At 45.2% G+C, this 19,268-nt stretch overlaps 1 protein-coding gene across 1 annotated transcript in view; it reads right to left on the minus strand.

Moving 5' to 3' along the window:
* The window catches only part of DDAH1 (dimethylarginine dimethylaminohydrolase 1), a 26,994-nt gene extending 17,128 nt beyond the window's left edge, over window positions 1–9,866 (minus strand). The window contains exon 1 of the mRNA XM_010148978.1: window positions 9,792–9,866. Within this exon, the coding sequence (XP_010147280.1) occupies window positions 9,792–9,866 (75 nt within the window). The remainder of the gene's footprint in view (window positions 1–9,791) is intronic.
* Window positions 9,867–19,268: the final 9,402 nt, after the last annotated feature.

Consider the following 19,268-nt stretch of genomic DNA (forward strand, 5'->3'; position numbering starts at 1 on the left):
AGGAACTCAAAAATCAAGTGGGGAACGCAGCTTCAGATTTCCGCTTTCTCAGTCGGAGCTGCTGAGGATGCCTGGAGCAGAACCTGTTTCTACAGAGGCTCACATCATCAGCCATCCATATGAGGGACTAAAGCTCACTATGTTCAAGCACCATTGTCTTGGTGCCTTGTTAGCCAAAAGCAGCTCCTACGTGCAACCACCCGCTCACCAAAAGCTTATGACTACAGGGTACAGAATATCAACATAAATGTGAGCTCATTCACAGAAGCCAGTGAACCTGTTCCCACACAGCAGCATCTTTGTGTTTGGTGAAACCTCCTCACCAAGGTTAACCAGAGGTGCCCAGCAAGAATTAACAAATGTGGAAGACATAGTGAACACCTGTTAGCTCTTGGTTTTGCATGCCTCACAGGTAATTTATCTATTTAACGTGGTAATTTAAGCATTTCTATAAGCAACACAGGAAGCTGAAGCAGGTGACACAGTGCTTGTCTTCCAGCACCACATAACAACAGAAGCAACTCTAGTAGCCCTTCTCTCGGGCTCAGCCCAACTATACCCATCCTGGCAGAGAAAGGAGATGTGATGGTCGTTAGTCCTTCACCCTTGCTGCAGCAGCCTCAGAGCAATAGCAGCACATGCTTTGGTTGTCATACCTTCCTGAGAGTGGTACTGGCTTCAGGAACTAAGGGAGGAGGCAGACGTGATCCATGTAAGCCCACGTTTTCTGCTCAATTTCCATGACTCAGCTATGTGGCATTTGTGAGTCAACCCATTAACCCCCGTGACCAGGCCTAAAAGTCAAGAGCAGGTCTCCATGGGCTGCCAGGATAGCTGATGGAGGTCTGACGGATACACTGAGGGAATCATCTTATCAAAGATGGACCTGCTCTCTGGAGGTGCCTCTTTAGCATATCCTCTCTCTTCCGTCACTTTACAAAAAAAACCTTGGACAAGCACACTGTGAAAGTAGGTGTCTCTGTTTAAAGTTGAGCAGGAAGAAGACAGGTCTTCGTGCCATCTGGAGAATGCTAACAGGTTACCCTGCCACGCAGTGCTGTATGGGGGAGTTTCCCGAGAACAAAGGAGTTGTTCTCTCCATGCAAAATCCCATGTAAGGCTTCGGCACGCAGACTGGAATGAGCCTGCAGCATGCTCTTTACAATTATTAACACTTCTTTTCGTTCCTCTTTCACTTGATGCTAAAATGACTTCAGGCTAAAACTTGGCACTCAGGAGTCTCCAGGCTTCATCTTTCTTAGTCTTGTTGCTCTTTCTCCAACGATCTTTAAAATTAGGTTTATAAGGAGGACTGGACCCATGCGGTATTTTAAAAATAAATGGGAAACAGCTGAGTCAATATTGGAAAACTGTTGTACAAACACAGAAACATTTTGTAACATCTCTGTTGATAGCAGAATGATTTCTTTTGCCTGCAAAACCCAGTGGTTATTATTGTGCAGGTGCTATGTGCTTAAGAGCCATCAGTCCCAAAGAAGAAAACAATTGCTTAATATGGAGTAATGCAGTTGCAGCATTATATAAGAAGGTTCCCAAGACAAGAGCATGTAGACTCACTGTTTTGTGCCTCCATGAAGCAGACAAGCAAACTCATGACTGGGTGTAAGGCCACCCTGACACAAAAGTACACCAGCCACAGGCTGTTGGAATAAACAAATATACCCATCAGATGGGGTTATTTAAGGCAGCAAGCCAAACCGCAGGTAAAAAAGAACTACCCAGACTGTTGTGTGGCCACCTATCTCCAGTTAAATCCACTCCCTCCAGCAGCTTCCAAAACCAAAACATCAAGAAAAGAAAGCCCTTGCAGGAGACGTGCTGATGATCAGGCACTCCCAGGGGGAGCAGAAAAAGTCAAGCCAGTGGCTGTCCCCACCAAGCACCCACTCTGCTCCTGCCCTCCTCCCTGAGGCTGCATCCCCACCAGCCTGGAGCATTGGCAGAGCTGCAGGTGTTACGGTGGCAGAGGACCACCCTACCCACTTGCTGTGGGGACAGCAAAAGCTACTCCGGGCAACAGAAGACCCTTGGAGAGGGGTAACAAGTAAAACCTGGGCAGCCTACAGAGAAGATACAGAGGTGTTGCCAGGCTGCCTGCAAACCTAACGGGTCAATGGCCAATTAATAACCATTGTACTAGAGCACCAATTAAATAAAGTGCTCAGCTAATGAGAATAGTGGAAGGTAAATGCTGACATTGAATCTGTGATTTGAATCATATGTATGTTTTAATCACCAGCTGCTGATTACCATTTAACCACTAGGTTAAGTCAAAAATGCCTTGAATTGTTTCTTAATTTAATTTACAGGGGTCTATGCAGCTGTAGCGTAAACAATAAGGAAAGTTATTTTGGACAACTTCCGGTTCTGATCACAGAAAATTAGTTTAAACTTGCCTCGTGATTGTTCCAGGCTTTGAAGATATTTATAAAATGCTCAAGATGTTTTTTCCCCCAACAGTTGAGCTTATTTTATCTTATGAAACTAAATCTAAATGAAATGACTGCCATACAAACAGCGGTATCATTTTTCCATGATGGGTGTTAATGGATTCAAGTCTACAGTTCAGTGTTTTGTGGGGTTTTTAAGCAACCAGTAGAAATTTCTAGAGTTTTAATTGGAAAGTGCTGCTCACATGTCTGGTGACATATGCTAGGAGTATCTTTCAATATCTGTTGCTGGTGTAAACCCGAAGTCCCACGTTGCTGTTTTGTTTTCTACGGGCAACACCAGGAACTTCATTCAGTAGAAATAGAAACCAAAAAAGGAGCACAAACTGAAATGGAGAAGATCAGAAGGGAGACATAACATTACTAAAAAGGCAACTGGAAAAAAAAAAAGAACTTGTAAATACAGGATTCCAGAAAAACAAAACCAAAAATGAACAGCCCATCTGTTTTTGCACAGAGCTGAGTTTCCTGCAGAGGGGATACCAGAGACTCGCATTACCCCACCACATCATCTTTAAAGCCATTGTGCAGCAGTTCAGAGCAAGGTCTCCAGTGCAGCATGTCCAGCATACTGCATCGTTCAGAGTTTGGGTTAGTGTGTGGTGAAGTCCACAGAAGTACCTTGAGTCTGTTTCATCATTGCAAAAGATAATTGAGAGCTTGACTCCATCCTTAAGCCTTCCCACATCAGGAAGGATAGTGCCACTTCCCAACAGAGCTCCTACCCTAGAGAGAAAACAAGGTACATTCTCTAGCTAAGGAGGGTCAAGTAGCTGTGATCCTTAAGTCAGAAGTCAGAAATAGGGATGCAGCAAAGGGGTTTGATTTCACAAAGCCCTCTATCCTCAATTAACCGATAGCTGTTTTTCTGAAGCATGGAGTCTTAACACATCCTGGTGAGATTTTTATAATGAATGAAAGATTAACTCACAGAGCTAGCTTTGATGTATGAACAAATTCTTGCCTTTTTTTCCAGCAGAGAACTGAAAAAAGGTGGATGGAGCAACTCCTCTGTGAAGACACAGTTACCCAGGAGACACCAGTAAAATACACGAAGTATTTGGACATGACCTGATTACAAGCATATTCACTATGAAGAGGACTTACTGCTTGCTTTTTGCATAAGTAGCCAAGAGGAAAAGCCACCTTCCCTCACTTCAGGTCCTTTATTTGTAAACTAAAATTCCAGGTAGTCAGAATTGTAGCAAACAAGACTCACCCATATCCTTTAACATTTCTGTATCATATTATCTCAGGTCAGCTTAAGGTTTGTAACACGATATTGGGTTTTATTGTACATGTACCCATTAGTACATCGGTTGAGTGTTAAAGCTTGTATGCTTTGTGTAGTGATATTTTTTTCTAATAAGCACATTCCTGGTGTGAGACGGGATGTGTCTAATCCATAGCAAAGCTGATTGAGAGACAATGGGCTCCAGCCAGCCCAGCTCTGTTTCAAGGAAAAAAGACAGTAACTGCGTTTGACATTTATAAGAATCTAATTTCCTTGTGCTTTAAAAATGGAGCTCATTACCCCCCAGATTGGTGCCTTCCACCAATTACTGTAACTGATGTGCAGAGATTTCTCCTTCTCTATATTAGTATTTGATGCACTCTAGATGGAGAATGCTTCCTAAATTATTTACTGGTCTCTAACCTTGTTACAGGATTTACGCTGACAGTAAGAAGGAAATTACCTTTTCAAAAGACAGTGGAAACAGGAAAATTATTTTTGCAAGCCACAGGCTCACCCCTGCCAAGAGCAGGGCAGCTTTTCCCCCAGGGTGCAAGGGCTGGGCAATGGGGCCATGGGCAAGGCGCCACTGAGGCTCCTCGGTGCCCCATGGGCAGGGGCACAGCTGGGGCTCAGCAGAAGTTGTGGATGGTACCAAATCAGGCATCCCCTAATGACTGCAATTACCCCTTCGCCTCTGAGCTCCTGGTGAAAGGGGGAAGGTGTCTGCAGACCTGTTTTGAAGGAAAGGGTGCAGAGAGCTTCAGAGAGCAAAAGACCATCCAGTGAGCCAGAGATTAAATGAGGCTTCTAAACCAGCAGAGCTCTGCTCTAAATGCCAGCAGCTCGCTTCTCCAGAGACTGACTGCAGCCCTAACAAAAAGGGCTCTCAGCCCAAGACACACTACCATGCTGTCTCCTGAAATTTTACGTCCGCCACCAATTTCTCCGCACGGTAAATCGCAATTATTTGGCTTCAGTTTCCACTTCATTGTGTTTTAAACTGTCATTTATAGCTGTGCAAAGCAAATGTCAGACTTAATATATGCAGAAGTTAGACTGTGATATCTCCGAGGTGACTATTTCTGGAGCCATTAGCTCTGAGTTCACAAAGTGCCACTGTCAATATATAATGCATTTTTCAGCAAGGCTCCGGGTGAAGGCTATAAATAGAGATGGACAAATCCGAGGCCAGGAAAGGGTAGATTTCAGTTTTGCCAAACCAGATACCAGTGTTGGTCATGATCCAGGTTCTTGCCGGTCTCAATCTGCTCTTTGGAGATGAGGCAAGTCTGTCTCCACTTGACAATAAGCATTGCTCTTCTGGGCTTGCAGAGGCTTCAAAGGAAATAAAGCAGCACTGTAATAGTTTTAAGGTTTTTGAGAAGAAAAACCCACTACTGGTTGTTTTCTTGCTTTAAGTAGGTCAGATACACACCCTTGTGTATATTGATCTCGGAAAATCGAGGGATGTGGGTTGTGGCAGAGTTTCCAACTCCTGCTCCCAGTGTTGATACCAGAAAGGGCCCTGGCTCTTAAGAGGTCAGCAGGGAAGTGGTGGAAGAACAAGATGCTCCAGCACAGCAATTCAATGCAGATCATGCTGTAAGAGTGTGTTAAGTGCAAGACAAGTAAGGTCAGCTCTGTCCCACAAACAGGACAGCCTGGTAAGGACACCCTGTACCCGCCAGCTGACAGACCACAGTTTGCTTTGGCAATCCATCTCCCTTTCCACCCACACTGGGCCTTTGTGTCCATCCCACTGCCTTTTTCGGGAAGGGGAGAGAGGTGAATACAGGCAGAAACCCGGCCCCAGAGCAAATTGCCAGCTGCTCAGCAGCACGCTCCTCGATGGCGTGTATGGATATGCTGCTCCTAAGGCATCCAGAATGCTCAGTTCAGAGTGATCCAAGCATGACTTCTTTAAACTAGGCCACGCATCACGACACGTGGAAAACAGCATCACATCAGAACACCCAAGAAAACTTTTTTTGGGAGTTTCAGTTGATCCCACCCTGCTGTACTCTGCCAACATGGAGCTCCAGGGCCAGGTCCTTACCCAAGTTGCACCACAGCATCAGTCAGACGTGTAGTGCCTTGGTGCCTGTGCTGGAGTGCCCACCAACACATAGCGGGCACCGGTCTCAGTGGGCAGACACGCTGCTCCTTCCACCCTGCTCAGCCAGACGTGCCATGCAGTGTGCACGCAACACTGCACGCCCCCAACCATTTTTCAGCAAGTAAGGTCACAGGGGACCCAAGAAGGAACACATCAAGGTACTCCCAAGCCATATCATCAAGCAGAAGATAACTTGTTAGTGGCTCCCACTACACAGATCCCACATCAATGCTTTCAGGTTGCAGCTCTGAGACAGTTCCACCCTTATCCAAAGCTTGCACCAGGCAGGCACAGCTTCTGGCAGAGTTTGGGTAGTTCATGATCCATGGCGTTCAGAAAGGGCCACATGGATGATTACCCCATTTGTGACTGCCCACACACTGCTAATTACAGCTCCAAACTCACTTACTGCCCTACTACTGAAATAGTCACAAACTGTGTGCCTAGGGCTGCTGTAGCTAGTGCCAAATGTCCATTGCCCCTGGAGAGCGGCCCAAGATAGGAGTGAGTACAGCACCACTATGGATTAATGGGGAAGGAGAAGCATGGAAAGGGCTGGACCAGGGGCAGCACAGAAGGGACTGGCACACAGAGGAGGAACAGAAAGTGGCAGGTGGCCTCCAGAGCTTCTGGTCCCAGAAAAGCTTCTATGCCATGCAGGAGAGCTCCAGCCTGGCAGGTCTTGAGAGGTCAAGCGGCAACCTCCTCTTCCAGGTACACAGAGTTAAAAATCACAATTGATCTGGATGTCCTTGGAGCACAATGTATTTTAATAGCTAAGCAGAACCGAAGTGCATAACTCGATGCAGCTCACCAGCAGTAAAACATGCCTGCATTTCCCCTTCCTCTATTCCATCACTTAGCCTTTAAAATGCAGGGACACTATTCCCACAAAACATGAGCCAGCAACCTGCTCACTTGCTACAAAAAGTTGGGCTGAAATTTCAACCCACAGCAAGTGGAAATAATTTCAATCCGATATAAAAAAAACTCACAGAAAAAATAAAAGGATGCTTAAAAGGATGGTGATTTAAAGCCACTAGAACAAGAGGCTCACTAATATCCACTAGGCATAAAATCAGGTTAGTGGAAAAGTTCAAGCAGCATGAATGCATTGTTACAGAAAAACAGTGAAGATTTTGCCAGATAAAGATGATGACATGAAATTTAAGTCGTACGCAGGCATGCTGAGAAAGTAACGTTCTAAATACTTTCTGCTTACAATTACAAAATGATCAATTGTTAAGTGCTGGACAGAGAAATATATTCCTTTCTGCCTGGACATGCACAGCAGGCCAAGAATGCACCTGGATAAGCCAAGCATTCATTATCTCCCAGACACTCAATATCCCATAATACCCCCGGCGGCTGCCAGCTCCTTGTCCACCCTTGACCACATGCCATGTGCCCCATTTCACAGCTGAAAAGTATTTAAAATTCATGAAGCCTGTTGAAAGCTCGACTGTCACATTCTGCTCATTCCACAGGGTATGGGAAAACTGCGCAGAAGGGACATTTCAACCGGGCCTATTATGGTTCTTGAATAACCAATATTCCATTAAATTGCTAATAAACCCACTTGAAGATAAGTTGATCACAATCAAACCATACAGTAGCATTCCTTTCCTTTAACACCAAGTTGTCAGGTTTCACTCTGTACTGTACTACTGTTTCTGTGCCGTTTGTTTGTGCCCTGACACGGAGCATTCAAGATACTCACTTTGTCCCCAGTAATCTAAATGCCCTATTCTAAAGAGGCTGAAAGATCTTTGGCAAGGATAATACTCCGCTTATTTTAAGGTAGCGAACTCTTTTCAAAGGAAAGTCTATGATAAAGGAGTGAAAAATAATTATACCTCCACTGGGATATTTGAGATTTTGTAACTTCTTGAACAGGGTGCTCACAATTGGAATGTAGTGGTAGATGGTACAAGCACCTCCCAGCTTCCCTAGCGCCCAGTCGAGCTTGGTCTGGGCTCAATTTTCATTTGAGTTTGTGGTTCAGCAACTCATTTTCTCCTCCCTCCACCAAATCTTAGTTTTATCAACCAAAATAAATATAAAAAACTTCAAGAGTGTTTGTTTTGCATTAAAATGGATTTTGTTTAGATTCCTTGCAGTTAATTGTCAAGCTGTTGGCACGCCTGCTGTTGCCCTCTGATCTTGCTGTGAGCATATATCATTGTGCCGTGAGGACTCAAAATTTTGTAATTTCTAACACTGAAAAGCATGTCAGTCTCTTTCTTGGAAGGGGATTTAGAAGTTTGAATTTTATATTAACTAATCCGATACAGCTGAAAATCAGCGCCCACCCAGCTTCATCCCAGCAGGGAACAATCGTCACCACCCAGCTCTGAATCCTTCTCATCTCCTCTCCAAGGTAGGTGGGAACCAACCTGCAGATTTCAGCTGCACGAATGGCTGAGGATCGTCATTGGGAAGATTTGGTCCCACCTAGTATGGCTGGTGGGGAGCAGCAGACAAGCCCCATGCTTGCTACCAGGTCCCCATTGCCCTGTACTGAGGATGGGCAGCAGGAGAAGCAAGTGCTCCCACAGGCACCTACAACCAGAGCACCCCCGGAGCCAGCCCAGCTTGAGGAGCAATGACCATAGAATCATGGAATGGTTTGAGTTGGCAGGAACCTTAAAGATCATCGAGTTCCAACTCCCCTGCCACGGGCAGGGACACCTTCCACTAGACCAGGTTGCTCCAAGCCTCATCCAGCCTGGCCTTGAAGACAGACAGGGATGGGGCATCCACAGCTTCTCTGGGCAACCTGTCCCAGTGTTTCAGCACCCTCTCTGTGAAGAACTTCTTCCTGATACCCAGTCTAAATCTCCCCACTTTCAATTTAAACCCATTACCCCTTGTCCTGTCACTACAGGCCCTTGTAAAAAGCCTTCTTGTAGTCCCTTCAGGTACTGGAAGGTGCTATAAGGTCTCCCCAGAGCCTTCTTTTTCTTCACACTGAATTCACTCAATAACTGGCCTTTCACTGAGGAGCGTCCGGTTGCTCCTGTGTTATTTTATAACAAGGGCCCCTCGGGCAGAGGTTATACTAACCCAGCATTTTTTCCCCTCTAATAATAGGTTTCATTCATGCTTTCAGAAAAGTTGACTTGTTTGTCTTATTTTAGCTACGCTAACGCATCCTGCAGGAGTGCCCTGAAGTGTACAGACATACAAAGCTATAATGGCAGAGAATGTAAATTCTGATTGTTTCTCAGTCTCCCAACTAGTCCCAGTAAGGTTTCCACTGCCAGGATGAAAAGTGTCATCCCAGTAGGATTGCAGAAGTTTGCTGGTCTATATGAAATGGGATTAAATCCTTGAAGACACACCAACAGTTTTAAGTAGTCAAAAACATATCTCTCTACAAGCAAATTGGGAGTCATCTGTTGAACAAATTGGCCATCACAGTGCTAGGTGAGACATTTCAACCTAAAAATAACACTTCTAGCAATTTAATACTATACTGAGAAGTTTCAATAAATTCTTCAGCTTTAAGGACAAATACGCAGTAAGCAAAGCCAATTATCCATCTCTGGCTATTGTTCCTTGAACTCAGACTGAGAAAGGTGAAGAAAGAGCCAGCTTTGCAGGCCTGCACCGACCTCCCATTTGAGATTTGCAGTCATAAGGAGATGAGAATTAAGCAGCAAGCACTAGGACATGAAGAGCATGTGAAAGATACAGCACTTGGTGCAGTCTCTCTATAACCACACATTTTTAAGAGGTAGAAACTTTTGTATGTGCAGGGCCCTGCCTTTCCTTGCAAGCTCACCAAGTGTTCAGGCAGCTGCCTGCAGCGCTGGGCAGAGAAGAGCCTCTATCCCGGACGCTTGCTGCGCACCCTGAAACGCAGAGAGGGATGATGCCACCCCCCGGGCTGCTGTGCCAGGACATCCCTCGCCCTCCTGTGCCTCTTGTGACCGAAGGATTGAAGTACAAGATCTCTTCTCACCTTTTGCATTTTTAAGCCATAAAACTCAGCCAATATTTCATCTAAAACCATCAACAACTGTAGGCAGATTACCATCGCTGTAACATTAACGTGGCACTAACAAGACACAGCTCCAACTTCAAACCAGCCCGCTCACACCCTGCCTCCCCTCACAGGTGTCTCGGGGGACTCAGGACACTGTTGCTGGTAAAACTACAAGACTGGAGAGTTACAGAATGCAAAGTTTATGGCAATTAAACCTTCTAAATGATAGCATTGAGTCCTACTGCCCAAAAGAGGACAATGACCCACCAGATGCAGAACAATGCCTTCAGCCCCAAGGAGACAGCATAGGAGCCTTCCCAAAGCCTCACCAAACTGCTGTGAAAGGCACCCATCCGCCCCGCGATCAAGCACCCGCTTCAGATACAGGGGATACCTCACCAAACGTCCTGAAAAAAATGTGAATTTCTTGTTTATGACAATAAACTAAATGCTCACAAAAGGGAAATAGCCGCCTGCCTTTCATGCAGTGATGCTTCACCCAGACAAAAAGGGCACGTGTACGAACTCTGATCTACAAAGCCCTGATCCATGCAATAAATGTTAACGAAGTATAAGATGAAGGAACTCCTTTAAGGCCTCCTTGCATTTAATTACTGTGAAGTCTGCATGACTTTCAGTGCACTGACATTTACACAACTCCCCGTCCTTACCCAATTTCTGCAATATAGGTACAGGATAGAGAATTTAAAACATTTTGTAAAGATGCATCTCAGCAACATGCATCCTCATAATACTCAGCGATGGAAGAGTACTGATCGCGTTTAAAATGGAAACCTAGACTAGAATACTACTATTTTGTTTTTTAAACAGAAATGGCTATGGTGCTTATTCTAAGCTCAAAAGTCATAGTAATTCCAAACCTCAGACGACACTGTTGCTTTGACTATCTGCAAGCATCACCGATACAACTCCACACAGATTTGCCAGGAAAGCGCTTAGTTGCAGGTGGGAATTAGGAGGGTCAAATGTGAATACAAGACCTGAGCTCTAGGCAGGTGGCAGAGGATGAAATCCTGACCCCACCGAAGCCAGAATCCCCAGCCTCCACCTGAGAGGTCCCTTTCCATTTTATACAATAATCCCAGACAGGCAGATGACAGCATGCCTGTAAAGAAAGCGCTTAGAGAGGACTAACCAGTGCAACGTGGTTCATTGTTTTGCTCCTTTCCCTGCCAAATAAGCCGCTATGCACTTGTACATATCCCAAGACCATACTCTTTTAATAGAGCTAAACACTGTGCTCAGCTAAAAAGTGCAGTGAAATCGGGGGTGGTGGTGTTACATTTTCAAAAGAAATAAGTTTCCTTGATACGTCTGCAACTCGGTTAACTACCGCACTTGCTACCATATAAACATCTTCCACTTGTAGATGCACAGGAGTGGATTTAAACACAGGGAAACCCAAGGGAAACCTGTAATGCACAGCGGCGGGGGGGAAACAAAGAAAGGCAAAACTGCTAAGTAAAAAGTAACTGTTCAGACATTTTTCTTAAAGCTCTCCTAGAGGAAAGACACTTTAGATGCGAGACTCCTAACCCCATCGTGCTCCTTTAGCAAGATGTGGTTTTGCAAACTGAGCCATCTTCCCTTTGCTCACCCATCTATCCCACTCATCGGGCACTTTGCCAGAGACGCAGCTTCTTCGGTATCTTCCTACTTTGTCTTGCAAGCAGTTACTCTGGGAAGGGAAATACCTCCCTGCAGGCTTTTAAATGCACCTTAGAAATTAGGGTTTCACTTAGGGTATTATTTAATGAGCTACTCTGAAGGACGAGTAAATCCAGTAAAAACTCTTCCCAGCTGCAGTGCACTGGGCTAATTGAATGCGATGACCGACATTTCCCAATTTCACCTCCTGTATCTGAGGCAGCACATGCCTGTGTTTCACCACATCCAAGCCAGCGCCCTTTGCAGAGCAGCAGCGATGCTCCCAAGGGATTACGTACCAGAGCATCCAAGCTCTGCCCGCCCACCCGCCACCAGCTCTGCACACACGAGGCACTGCTTTGGGAGATGCAGTGATGCCACAGTCCTCCAAACAATTCCCTGTTCGGAGAGATACCCGCCACGCAGAAGCCTGGCCCAAACCCACCCCCGCACAGAGCAAGCAGCAGCAGCATGACTGATGGATGCAAGGCAACAGCAGCCCTTTTCCAGACTCACGTGGGAATAGGGAGCACGTCTGCTGGAATAACAGCCAAAAGTCAATGATACAGCAGACTCCAGTATTACTTTATAGTCAGCCTAATGGCTTTTCCTTTCTCTGCACAGTACTACATAACTTCACTGCCATCTAGAAATAAAATACTGAAATTTATAAAATTATAACTAAATGGAAACTATCATCTCACCAGATGCTATCAACACCATCAGAGGTGTAGAAGTAACCTGACAGCTTGTAACTACAGCACTCCCAGACACAGGCGATGCCAGAGCCTGCAGGTACCTGCTGCAAACAAAGGCGAGCTTGCGGCTGGAGCAGGAGTTGTTCATGGAAAAGTTAAATGAAAATGACTTAATGCACTCCTGCCTTTGAGGAGCTGTCCTGTTTTTTTCCTTGGCAGTTGTTTTTGGTTTCGGATGCTGGGGGCTCCTGCCCAATGGGGAGAATGTCACTGCTGCACACAGTGGCCAAACCTCCCCAAGGACCACAGTCCCAGCCAGGCAAGCCCTAGCTCTACCAAGAGGGCTCAGCTGTGGAGATGCCATGTCAGCTAGCCTGGGAGGAAAGAAATGATGTCTGCAACATGTGACAAGCATGGGCGGAACTGCCAGGAGCACCTGGCCTGAGAATGACTGACCTTGACTGCAGTATGGAGCACTTAGTGCATCTCCTGCAAGCATCCTGGAGAAAATGGAGATGCTCTAAAACTTGTTAGTTAGGTACCCCCATGTAAGAAGGTGGCTCAAGAGCTCCTCATTCACTCCTCACGATCATTGGGTTATGCTTAGAAGACCAGAGACAAGCATATATTGTACAGCAAGTTTTTTTCACTTCTTCAGTAGGAAGGGCCTTCCACTCCACACTGCACATGCTCAGATCCGTGGGTCAAGCAATAAAGTGGAAACCTGGGAAAATAATGACTGCTATATTCTTTGTAGACGTTAGCGTTGTTTATAAAACTTGTCGCTATCTCCTGCTGCATGTTTTTGATGTCCTACAAGTGGTAAGTGCTCAAGAGGAAAGGTAGAAAGCCTGTTTTCCTTCCTGTTCCAGCAGGTGAAAGAAAGTTGTAACAGTAGTTACACAACAGTGAAGAGAAGCTGCAGAAATGAATACAGCTTGCAAGGTCACAGCAGAAGGAGTATATTTTGTTTGGCCTGTTCCACATTCATCTTTCATTTCAGCAGAGTTAACAAGTTGAAAAGAGAGCAAAGGTAGGAAGCAAGTCTCCAGTGCACTGGAATACAGTCTTTTCAATGCTCACTTCGTTCTAAAGGAAGAAATACAGCTTCTCCTTCAGAGATCACTTGCTACAATGACCAGAAAGATGATGCTCCTGAAAAACCTAACACATGGTTAGCAGATAGTAATTTATAAAGGCACGATAATTTGTTCAGAATACAGATCATCTCTAACAGAAAGAGCATGGAGTGTTAAGTGAAGAACTTAAAATGCACCAAACAAGTGACAGATTTCATAGATAAAATGAGTGTCCCTAATAAGTAAAAGCAGTTACATAATGAACACACAAAATTAATAATTCTCAAAAGCTTTATTTTCACAAAGCTGAAATAGTTGAGCCAAATCATTAACCAGCTAATTCACATACTAAAAATAAGTAATGCCCAGGAGCAGTTTTAAGAAAATGTCATTAAATGTCCAGAAAGCCCACTATTACATGTGAGAAAGAATGCTGTACAAGATTAAGAATCAAAGATAATGGATAAGTTAATTGGTGTAGAGGAAGATTAAATCAGATATAAAAGCCAAAACAATTATAACAAGTTTTAGTGCAATGTATTAGAAATAAAGAGAACTTATAAAAGCAAATGGACCTACTGAAAATGTCTGGATAATAGAATCAAGATGCACAAGGGCCTTTTTTTTTCTCCTTTGCTTCTCTACCTTAGGAACAACAGGAATGGCAACAGGGGTGCTGATTTAATACTACCTGGAAAGGGTGAAATTTTCAATATTCACACCAATAAGAGTACTGAATAAATATTTGTGCTCTGCATGGGGAAGAAGCCAATTAAATATTCAGATCGTATTACAGAAAGTAATTTTCATCCCAACCATAACACAGACAGGCGTTAAACAGCAGTTATTAAAAAGCACTTTTAAAACAGCAGGTCAGGATGATTTCCACCTAAGGAGAAGTTTTATAGTGTTTGCAGCCTTACGGGGATGCCAGAAAAATCTGAAAAATGACTGTCAGGGGAGTAATGAGGAACTGAAGGATAAAACAATTAATACGAATCAGCATGAGTTTACAGAAAGTCAATCTTGTCGAGTTTGACACAGGTTTGGATGAAGGGATAACTCCAGTCAATAGCAGTGACAGCACTGATGCGCCGGATTAAGGTGCATGGAAGTGGATACTGCTGCATTTACAAATAAAATGTTTTCACACGTCTCAAGGCCTGATGAGAACGGAAATCACTGCTGAACAGAGGCGTTACAAACAGAAACCCACCCATGGGAGGTCACTCAGGTTTACATACATAGCCTGCGAGCACACAGTTAACACTGGTCAGCAGCCGGCGCGTTAACCTGCAGCAAACCAAGTCACAGCCAAGGAGGCACAAGAGGGACAAGCCACCAACCCACCTTGCCATATGGCCACCACAAAGGCTGTGTGGTTGGCACAGGGACCTCAGGCCACAGCCAGACGATGGGCCATCTGTTTAGTTCTGTAAACCGAGCCACCACGAAGGATCATCACCTGCACATGGGCTCTATCCGAAATCCTGCAGCCGAAGAGAGACCTTCAAATGGACAAGCAGAGGAACCCCGTGCAGGGGCAGAGAGATCCACTATCCTGGTGCGTGCCACTGCCACAGCTACTCTCCAGTACCACTTCCACCTCACAGAACGTCCAACCGTCACGAAGAGAGGAGCCACCATTTCCCAGACCTCAGTCAAAGCAGTAGTCACAGACCTCAATCTGTTTTGCTAATCAGAGAGGATTATAAAGGCCTTCAATCATATCTGCAAAGACCTACACAAGGAACAGAAATTCAGTAACAAGCTCTGGCAAAACACAGCACATAAAAACTGAATTCAAACCAGGAACCACAGCTGATGCAGTGACAGTGGTTTTATTTTTAAAAGGAAGATAATTTATCATTTAGCTAACTTGGCACAGATTGTGTTAAACTTTTTCCCTTCTTTGCAACACAAGTGGAGGGCGCCCATGGTTCGACAGCGAGCACCCCCCCACGCCAGGGATGACAGCGGGGGTCTGGGAGGAGATGACAGGCGAAAGGCTGAACCCAGGAGCCTACTGCCAGTCCAGCCACAGATGGACAAACCGCGACTTCACGACTTTGCCTCCTTGCCCAGTGACAAGGAAGAAGATGCAGAGCCTGGTGAGAAACTAAGCACTTTTCAGACAGTGGCTAATGCCAGTGCAAGTGATGTAATTTTAGGAACAGATGAGTGAGAATCTTGACTAAATAATATTTTTCTTTTACTTTTTTTTAATTGCTGCCACACATCCCCAACGCAGGCAGGAGTATGGTCACAGGAACAGATGACGTACTCTGTTTACTACCAACAAATGGATCAATTTTCTCTTTGCGGGTAGTAAAAGGCCTCCTTGGAAAGCTTGTGGCTATTTAGGACAGACAAGTTGGTTAAAGACTTTCACAGTACCACTTACTTGCCACTTCTACTGGTGTACTCGGCAAACAGGAACATTAAACGGTAGGATCCTGAATGAAAGCACACAGCATCTGCACTACGTATCACGGCACTTCCAAGCAGTGGGATAACTGGGGAGGAGCAGTGTGAATGGTAGAGTTCACTTGGGAGGGGGCGGGGGGCAAGGCAGCTTGGGAAACACTGACGTATTGTCTTTCCATTACTAAAAACTACACTTTGTGAAATAGCATTAGATCATTTTAAGAGGTTTATATAAGGACACTGAAAAACAAGAACTTTTGCAAATTCTATTTTTCTAATGTCTCCCTCCCCTTTCTATTTCCACTATGCATCAGGTTGTGAAAATCCAACATGCAATAAGTCTCATGTTCCCAGACAGAAGAGACCAACCTCCACTCAAGTTAAATCTTCCAGCTGTTCCCGGCTTCTTCTCTTCATCAGACAGGCTCATAGCAGCGCCTTAATTACTTGTTTAGGAAGGATGTGACATGTTCCAATTTAATACATTTAGCCCTTCTTAGAGCAAATGTAGAATTAAGCCTCAGTATGCACTTGACAGATCTCTTAGCAACTAGAGTGCAATCAGCCAACAATGGATGATTCACAGTTTTAGCAAGAGTGTGCAGAACTGCCTGCCAAAAGTCTGAATAAACTCACATTGCTAGACACTATGGTAAAATGTACTCTGATCTCTTTTAAACTATTATATCATAGAGGAAAGTTAAACTGCATGCATTCCAGCAGCTCGCCCGAGTCTGGAAATACAATTGAACTGCAACATCTTGGTTTTACGATAACTGAGAATTTTCGGTGGTTATTTCCACTCAGTTAGGATAATGATACCTTTCAAGGGAAACTGCTAAAATCCATCAGTTTGTGTAAATAAGGAATGACTTCCGTTTCCGCTGCTCTGAAATGAGAAGAGTCTGGAGGATGCTAATGGGGGTAGCCTATTCAGAGTCACATCGATGAAAAGAAGGGCTTAATCTCACACCTACTGCTGCAGGGCCCACTGGCACTGAAAGTATTTAGGGATCCCTGTGCAGTCTGTGAGTTGGAGGGGAAGAGCAGGAAGCAGCGTGAGAGCGCACAGATGCCCATCCTGACGCATTGCTATACTCTCTTGATGGCCCTCCAACACCTAGCTGAGAACCAGGCTGCTGCAGACAGGCTTGTTTGTATTTCTGTGGCCAAATTTCTGCCTTCATTGACCAGCTTCACTCCAAACTTGAGATTTTGCTTTGGCAGAGTTTCCTCTATGCTCCTGTGCTCTTGTCCATGTGGATATCTTCATATACAAAACCAGATGTGAGCAAATCCTTTACGAAATATTATTAAAAAAATAAACAAAACCGGAAAAGCACTGCTGGGATTAGTCCCACGCAGCGAGGGGACAGCCGTTAAGTCACAGACCCTTCCCTTTCAGCTACAACCATGAATCACGACTGGAGCTTTTCCTGTAGCACACTGGACACCAAAGCGAAACCCCTCATGAGTAACAGGGTCTTGTCCCAGGAGATGAGGACAGCCCTTCCCCAGCATTCCAGCCTCATCCTAATGTCATTACAGCAAAGAGTCCCTTTGGATCTCTGACACAAACTTCAGCTCTGGGGGTCTGAAAATATTTTCACTCTATTTTGTGGTGATTTACCCATTGCATCTGCTCCTATCTCACATTTTAGACTGTTTTTCATCATCCCTTCCCTGAGACATCAACATTCACAACAGAAGACAGCTGACACTGTGGTCCTTCCTACTTCAACTGCCTGAAGCCACAGTTCACCAGGTACCCAACTGAATGAAACCCCGTTTAAGAATACAGACATCTTAGCTACCTGTCTTTGCCATCTTTTCGGTAGGTCTTGTTCTCCAGCTCCCTCTCAAGGTGGGAGGACGACTCGGTGGCACCCGGTGGGAAAGCCACCCTTAACTCCATCTGGGCACCACGCAAGTGCTCCGACCCCGCATCGCTCCCAGGAAAGAACGCCATGGCCCTTATGGACCAGGCGCAGACCCAAGACAAGGAAAAGCTGCAGTGTGCTAAAGCTGTTTACCATTTCGGCAACACGCCCTGGCAGCCCTGCTCTGCCCCAGCCACCAGCAGCCTGGGGATCTCTCCCGTTGCAGGCAGCAGCCTCGCTCTGGCAGCCTCACGCAGCCCTTTTCCAGGTAAAGCAGATACACTTGGCTAAATAAGTAGCTTTCTTTGGCATGATCGAGTGGGGCGCCTGAGTCGGTTGGCAGACTTCGCCTCTGAAAAGAGGGCTGTGGTCAGGGAAAGGAATTTGAACACACTGAGCTCCACGCTGATTTTAATACTAAGGTAGTCACAGGTTTCTGCTTGTATGGGCTGATGACCCTTCAAAGTGAAACAAAGGCAGCAGGGGAGGTATAGCAAGTGTCAGGAAGATGCATTAAGTGCAAAAATACCATAGCTGGGTTTCTGTAAATGCACAAAGACAAAAATTAGGCAGATAAAGAGAGAAGCGGGTACAAAGAAGAAGGTGCCTATACATTTATGACTTCTGTCAACAGAAGCTTCCTATTAACAACATTCTCAGTAGACAAATGAGAGCCTAGGAGATTTTTCCATCTATTTCCATAAGGATTAGATCAAAAGGCTGAAAAGAACGTGAGCAGCAGGGCCACAGGGAGCTGGGGTACGGGTGCCTCGGTCAGGGAGGGAGCCACAGGCAGGAAAGGGACCCAGCATTTGACTTCAGTCAAGCAGCAACGTATGATCTGTGTCATGTACCACCACCATGATCACACACCGCCAGCCAAAAAAAAGCACCATTATATCTAGAAACAAAATACACAGGGGACTGATTTTGCCTTTGCTCTGAGCCGGCTTATCCTTTGCCTGGATGGAGGCAGATGGGATGTCATTTTTTCCATCCCTGAGTCGCTCTGCTGCAGCTCTTTTGGGAGCTCCGGTACCGCCTCGGCCACGGAGCATGTGCGGTGGTATTTCTGCTTTGGGGAACTCGATGTTACTCAACGTCTGACGTGAATCCTCGCGTTGTACGAGGCAGCAGAGCAGAATTCCCTCACTCCCTGTTTTACCCTATAAGGGCATTGCAATGATGGCACTGTGAACCTGCGCCTTCGCACAGATTTTCTGCAGCTGCTGCAGCATGGCAAAGCCAAGCCCCAGTTTGGATTCCTGTGTGTTGTGATAATCAGCTGGGGTTCGGAAAATCCTTCAAAAAATCTAATGTTCTGGCAACTTAACAAGGCTTCTGAAAAAAATAAGTTTAACATCTGGAACAAAAATACTCTGAGGAAGTCCAAGACCAACACAGGACAGAACGTTTTCCCCCCGTAAGTGTTACTGTACAGCACTTCCTTGTGCCCAGCTCAGTGAAACTGGAACGTTTGCATCAAGATGCTGAAACATTTTATTGGAAGTAATGCAGGAAGGTGGAAAGATAAAGAGCTATTCATACACTTGAACATTTTTTTTAAATTTATTTTCTGGGTTTTGTTTATTTTTATTCCTGTCCCATGAATTTCCTCAGACTTTTAATGCATCTTAATCTTCATCAATATTTAACTCTGCAGCAGAAATACTGCCTACTTTGTTTTCCCGTTTAACCTGA

This window comes from Eurypyga helias, unplaced genomic scaffold (assembly GCF_000690775.1).
Source record: "Eurypyga helias isolate BGI_N326 unplaced genomic scaffold, ASM69077v1 scaffold19263, whole genome shotgun sequence".
In the NCBI taxonomy this organism is placed as follows: Eukaryota; Metazoa; Chordata; class Aves; order Eurypygiformes; family Eurypygidae; genus Eurypyga; species Eurypyga helias.